Source organism: Callospermophilus lateralis, chromosome 2 (assembly GCF_048772815.1).
Source record: "Callospermophilus lateralis isolate mCalLat2 chromosome 2, mCalLat2.hap1, whole genome shotgun sequence".
Taxonomy (NCBI): Eukaryota; Metazoa; Chordata; class Mammalia; order Rodentia; family Sciuridae; genus Callospermophilus; species Callospermophilus lateralis.
Genome location: NC_135306.1, coordinates 26685312 through 26692474, shown reverse-complemented (window position 1 = coordinate 26692474; position 7163 = coordinate 26685312). Strand labels below are relative to the sequence as shown.

The 7163-nt window shown below is 40.7% G+C and overlaps 1 protein-coding gene across 1 annotated transcript; it reads left to right on the top strand.

Moving 5' to 3' along the window:
• Positions 1–357: 357 nt before the first annotated feature.
• Positions 358–5904, top strand: Tal2 (TAL bHLH transcription factor 2). Its single transcript, XM_076843212.1, has 2 exons — positions 358–421; positions 5568–5904. The coding sequence occupies exon 2, from the start codon at positions 5578–5580 to the stop codon at positions 5902–5904; it is 327 nt and encodes a 108-aa protein (XP_076699327.1). The 5' UTR covers positions 358–421; positions 5568–5577.
• The last annotated feature ends 1259 nt before the right edge of the window (positions 5905–7163 follow it).

Genomic DNA, 7163 nt, shown 5'->3' with positions numbered 1-7163 from the left:
CCTTGTTTGGAAGGGAGCTTAGTAAGCAGCACCCCTCACCGCTCCCTAACACGCTTTAAGTAAAGCAGAGAGAACTGGTCGGGAGAACTGGTCCCAGGAATCCAGGGCGCGGGAAGTGGGGAGGAACCGGCGGGAGTCCCTAGCGGGAAGGGGCCCGGGCGCCCCGCGAGACAAAGGCGGTGTCCTATAAAGGCGGCAGCAGAGGCCGGCGACCAGGCGAGGGCGCACACGACTGGCGACAGCAACAGCGAAGGCGAAGGTGCCGGCTCCCGATTCTTGCCAAGAAGGTGCGTCGACTCCTGGAGGACTTGGGCGCCACCCGGCTCAGGTTTGTGGACCCGCAGGTCCCTCGCTTGGTCATCGGAGCCCCATTTGCCCGGGAGGGCAGGGACGTGGGGGCGACTTGGTAACCGACACCAAGGTGACTGCTGGGAAGACCTGCAGACTTTTCGGGGGGGATAGGGGCTGGCACAGCATCCGGAGAATCAGTTTGGTCCCCCAACGGGTGTTGGTATAGCTGCTTCGGCTTCCTACGAGGTATGGGGGACATGCCCCCAGTCCCCAGGTGCGTCTCCCAAGATATTTAGATAGCTCATGAGGCTCGGTGATCGACCCTGGATGTGAAACTTCAACCACGAGATCCTTTCCTGAACTCCTGAAATACTCATTAGGAAGGGCAGTGATTTGCGGAGAAACAAAAAGTAATTAAAAAAGAAAAGAAAAGCCAGGAAAAAAAGTGTCCAAGGGCAGCAGGCTGGGCGGGAAGAGCAGGGTAGGCTACTTTAGGTCTATCAGAGCTGCAAGGCACAGGTGTAGAGTGCACCTTTGAACTGGCGGCTCCCCCAGTGCATAGCCTTGGCTAAGCGTGTCTGCTTTAGGGCTCTTCCCAATGAGCATATTCATGATATGTGTACTGATTCAGTATTTCATGTGAAGTTTCTTAATTAAGTAGGTATGAATTAAATATGGTATGAAAAGTGATTTTTAAAAATGTGTGTGTGTGTAGTGTGCATGAAATACGTACACTAAACTGGCTGTGGCTAGGGAGTGAGACCTATTAGCTAGGTAAGCAGGTAGGGAGCCTTTTATGTTTTACTTCATGCACTTGTGTGCTTGGACTTTTTGCTTAACTATGCATGCATTACTTCTACAAAAGGCAGAACTGTGCCTAGTGTTGGAGTTGAGGCACCTCTCTTTCACCTAACAAACCACCCTTCATCTCTTTCTTCCTGGCCAGTGTTTTCACTTACTTTCAAGAGAAAGAGAAAGATGAAAGAAGAGACAAATACACCCAACAAATGTAGTAAAAGAAATCGAAAGTCATATGAAAAGCTTGGAACAGGACCTCATACAAATGTGAGCTGCTGACCCTTCCTGCATCCTTTCTAGTTGACCTGGGCTTTTTGTCCAGAAACCTGGCACCAAGGAGCAGCAGCTCCTGTTGATGGCATTTGTCACCTTCTCTGGAGGTGTAATTGTCACTCTTTTCTCCAGTAATGTGTTCCCTTGAGTGGTGATGGTATAGTTTGTACACATCCATTTTCATAGTGTTTGTCATAACATTCCTCCAGTCCACGCATTCTTAACTGGGGTCCACAACCCCTACCCACCCAGAGAGATATAAATAGAAGAATTCAGGGGTTCTGTGAATTTGGATGGGGAAAAATTATATCTTTATTTCCATTAACCTTTATATATAGCATTTCCTTTATTTATGGATATGGGTAATAGAGTACAATAGTATTAGCATGGTTTTACTTTTATTTATTTGTTAATTTATTTATTGGGATACCAGGGATTGAACTCAGGGACACTTGGCCACTGAGCCACATCCCTAGCCCTATTTTGTATTTTATTTAGAGACAAGTTCTCACTGATTTGCTTAGTAAGCCTTGCTTTTGCTGAGACTGGCTTTGAACCTGTGATCCTCTTGCCTCAGCCTCCTGAGCTGCTGGGATTATAGGCATGTCCCACCATGCCCAGCTATTAACATGGTTTTATTTTTTTTGCTGTGTGGGGCATTGAACCTAGGGCCTTGTGCATGCAAGGCAAGCACTCACCAACTGAACTATATCCCCAGCTCCCCAGCATGGTTTTAAATAAATAAAGTAAAAAACTTTTGGTTCCCTTCTCAAAAATAACAATTTTAAATTCATAAGTTAAAAATACATAGACAAAAATAACCAATTATACTTAGAAGTTATTAAAATATTATAATTTAAAATGCAATAGAGTAATACAGTATTATATTGAGACAATGTAGTACAAAGAATTTGTTACCAATAGAATCACAGATACTTGCATCTCACATCACAAATGTTGCAGATCTTTAGACAAATATTTATAAACATATTTCTTAGAAATTATGGTAGTAAGTCTAGTTATTTAAGTGTTAAAATGAAGCACATATATTATCATATTCATTTTAATTGTATTTTCATAACTACTAAGCATAACTATTTTCTATGTACATTTAAAATCACTATTCTGAGAAGGGAGATGAAGACTTTATATTTTATATATTTAAAATAATTGTTCTGAGAGAATTGTGTCCTTAAGCTTCCCCAGACTGCCAGAAAGGTCCATGGAACAAAACAAGGTTGTGAACCTTAGTGGGAGTCCTCAGTGGTGACACAATGTATGAATACCCAGGCTTGGATTTCGGGGCCCTGCCATTGATTCCCTGTGTGACCTAAATACTCACCCTTGTTTCAGCATCTGTGAAATGTTCTCTGATTCTGTGGCATCTGGGCTATGTGTGTGTGTGTGTGTGTGTGTGTGTGTGTGTGTGTGTGTATTTTAGCTCTTACATTACTCTGAAATCAAGATTAGCAGCAATCAGTTCTTGCAACTGGAAAAACACTAAATGCAATTTTCCTTTGATTTAAAAAGTACTTCAGTAATTTTCCAGTGACCTCTACTTTGAGCTTTTCCAGCTTGTTAAATCACTGATTTCTATATCCCCTGTGGAGAAGGAGAGTAATACACTTGAGGATAAATCAACAAGTAATTATCAAGCACCCCTAGGATGGCAGGCTGCATTTTAGAAGCCTGTCTTCTTTCTATTTCTTCTGTCTGCTTCTAGTACAATAGGATCTCACACACTTAGAAGAGAACACCGCAGTCAGTTTATCCTGGCTAATCTTTTTTCCTCCCAGCTTGAAAGAAGACCCCCCATGGAATTAGAGTTGACTCCGTGAATGAGCTAAACTCTTTGCACAAGAGAAGCTAGAAAGTAACTTTGCTCCACAGTCCTGGTCAGTTTCAGTATGAACAAAACTTGATAGTTTTCTTTCTATCTTAAAATTCCCTTGATTTGGGTTCAAACTTTCCTGTTTTAAGTATAGTCAGCGTATAGTTCTGACAACACTCATATTTTTATTGTAAAACCAAAGACTGGAATGTTCAGAACTACTTAGGTTAGACAAAAGGTAATGGGCATTATACATTGTGGTATTTCAGAACAGAAAGAGAACTTGGGGATCACCTGGTTCCCCCCCCTCCCCCCAGCCCATCAGTTTTAGAAGACATGGCCTGCCTGAAAGCCCACTAGAGTGCCTAGTTAGGTGTTGTTTCTGTCCTACAGAGCCTGTGTTTCCTTCTCTCATCTCAACACAGGCAGCCAGCTGCTAGGATACCATACAGCTGTTTCTCAACTTACAATGGGATTACATCCTGATAAACCTTATTGTAAATTGAAAATGCATTTAATGTACCTATCTTAGCAAACATAACTTAGCCTGTACGTTAAACATGCTCAGAATAATTACATTAGCCTACAGTTGGCAAAATCATCTAATGCAAAGCATTTTTTTTTTCAGTGCTAGGGATCAAACATAGGGCTTCATTAATGCTTGGCAAGCACTCTACCACTGAGCCACATCCATGAAAAGCCTGTTTTATAATAAAGTGTCAAATATCTCATGCCATTTATTAAACACTTGATATCTAAAAAAATTCTGCCAACACAGTACTTTACACTGTAGAGGATGGGTTGTTTGTCCTAGTGATAATGAGGCTGACAGGTAGCTACAGTCCAGTGTCACTGCCCAGCATCTGGAGAGAGTATTGTACTCTGCCTGAAGACTCCTATATAGTCAGGCCTTGGTAGAAAGGGAAGAACAGAGCATCTATTTAAAGAATGTGTAGAAATAGCTAAGGAGAGTATGGGGAGAGAATTCATGGAAGAGAAAATGACATGTGTAAAAGGATAGAGTTAGCAATATATATTTTCCTTTGGAGGAATAAGAAGAGGCTCAATGCTCAGGGGAGCTGAGGCTGGAGGCTGATAGCAGTGAGCCAGGAGCACACAACTGCTTGAGGCTGGGCTTTGGCTTGTTTGCCAATGTATGCTGAAAGTTCCCATTAATACATGTTAATCCAAGCCACCTGGAAAAGGGGGGCCCACACTGCTAAGGGTTAATGGTGACAAAATAAGATTTGGCAGCATCTGATGATAAACAACTCTCCTACTGTTGGAAAGGTCATCCAAGAAGCCCAGGTGTCTTCTATAGCACGTGTGCCAAAAGGTCATCCTTACCTGCCTCTTGTCGATTCATTGTTGTCATGCTACACATCCTCACTTCTGTTCTTCATACAACAGGGTGTCGAGGCCCTTCCTCACTCTGCTTTTTTCCAAATGTAATGCAGTTTCAACATTTTAGCTCTTGCAGAGTGAAGCCAAATTCTCTTGGTGAGGTCTGCTACTAGCAGGAGAGCTATCCTATCTTCTCCAGTCCATATTTCAATATATTTACAAAATCAGAGATCATAACTCTTTCTTTCTTGCAAAAAATTCATAATACACAGTTGATTCATACCCAACTCTCTAGGATTTATATATGTATATACAGTATGCTATATAATATAAATATATAATATAGTATATTATACAGTAACTATACTATATATAGAGAGAGTTGGGCATAAATCAACTGTGTATTATGAATATACAGATACAGATATACATATATGTATACACACACATATATTATACTCACATGTGTACTCAATCCTATACTATGCCTGACTGATAATTAAGAAGAGTTTGTTATAAAGGAAGTAAAGGGACTAAGGGAGTACTGGAATAAAGCAATCTTTTAATTGGGGGCTTCGAATCAGACAGAGAGAAAAAGTATGAAGGACATTGCTCTTTCCCTGCCCTTTCTTCTCATATTAAAAGGAAGATTCTAGCCGGGTATGGTGGTACATGCCTATAATCCTAGTGACTCAGAAAGCTGAGGCAGGAGGATTACAAGTTCTAGGCCAGCCTCAGCAACTTTGCAAGTCCCTAAGCAACTTGGTGTGACCTTGTCTCAAAAAAATAAAAATAATAATAATAATAATAATAATAATAATAAATCACTAGAGATGTAGCTTAGTGTTAAAGTGCCTCTGGGTTCAATTCCCAGTACAAAGAAAAAAAAAAAAGGACAGTCTAAAAACCTAAAAATAAGAAAATGAACTTCCCAATATCTAACATGGTAGGTTTTTGGCAGGACATGTGATACCCACCAGTCCTCTTACAAGGTATCTGCTCACAGCGCCTTTTCTCTTTCCCATCTCAGGAACTCAGACATGACCAGGAAGATCTTCACAAATTCCAGGGAGCGGTGGAGGCAGCAAAATGTCAACAGTGCCTTTGCTAAGCTGAGGAAGCTCATTCCCACTCACCCTCCAGACAAAAAGCTGAGCAAAAATGAAACACTTCGCCTGGCAATGAGGTATATCAACTTCTTGGTCAAGGTCTTGGGGGAACAAAGCCTACAGCAAGCAGGAGTGGCTGCTCAGGGAAACATTCTGGGGCTCTTCCCCCAAGGACCCCACCTGCCCGGCCTGGAGAACAGGAGTCTCCTTGATGATTACTGTGTTTCTTCACCTGATCCAGACCACCACCTTCCATAGTATGGCTTCAGCTGTCATCACCCAGGCAGCACTTGTCAGAAGTCACCGCTGTGAACAGCCTTATGCATGTTCCAGAGTCGACTGGATGAATGACTTGTGAGGCATGAATTGAGCCTCATGGGAGGTGGATAACAGAGCTGCAGGGAGCTGAAAGGAGGCCACAGGAATGTTTCCCTGGAGTCCATCGCCCCCAGGACTTCAGGTCAAACCCTGCCTTCTGTCTGTTTTACAAATTCAGGTTCTATATAAGATATTTGAAAAAAAAAAAAATCATGGATTTAAAAATCCCTGTTTTACTCAATGTATTCAGTAATAAGAAAGAAGTTTTCTCATCATGGATCTCAGATGAATGAGCGGAATATGTTTCCCTCACAACATATTTAAAAACTTGTTTTTGAAGAATTTTGAAGAATGAGATGTATTTGGTCAAGGACAAACAAAATAAATTTTAAGATTGGTGTATGAAAAGAAAGCCCCTGAAGAACCAACTTGGGAGACATGGAAAAAAACTCCCCAGGAGTGAAGATTGCATAGATGTGGAAGAGTGTTGTATCCTTTAAACACTATAGAAATGTGAGTTTTACTTATATTGAGCCATTTATACATATGATATCTCTAAAGGTAAACAGTGGGTTTATCTATGAAAGCAGGAGGACCTGATAATTTATGAGTCGAGTTCATAGTTTTCTTATTTAAAAAAAAAAAAAAAGTTGACTAAAATAAATTAGCAAACCCTTTATTTCACAAGTCAGGTATTAAAACTTTTAATTCAGCCTGAGTTCCTACTGACTTAAGAACCATGAAATTCTATTGTAATTATGAAAATCCAAACATTACCATTTAATGACTCATTTAACAGAGTATAGTTTAAACAAAACATTTAGAGTAAACAATAGAAATGTAATGCCAGACTCTGATGAACAAATGAATTTGTAGTTTGTCTTCTTTGCTTTGGAGCATTAGCTTAGTCTTATGCTGGGGGCCGGGTGTGGTACCCAAGTCAATGAAATAGTGTGGATTTTATTTATTTATTTATTTTTTGTCTTCATATTTTTTATTGGCGCATTATAATTATATATAATGGTGGGATTCATTGTTACATATTTGTTACATATTTGTACCTGCACACCAGTAAACACTTCTTGATAAAAGACAACTGCAGTGATTCCTGTTTTTTGGGCCTGCGTTGTCTTGGCCTTGGTTCATTTTCTGACTTTGATTCCTTAGTGTTGCATTGATGTTATGAGCAGTGTGGATTT

What these genes read in the sequence shown, in the direction of transcription:
- Tal2 (XM_076843212.1), top strand. Translation starts at nt 5,578, where the DNA reads ATGACCAGGAAGATCTTCACAAATTCCAGGGAGCGGTGGAGGCAGCAA.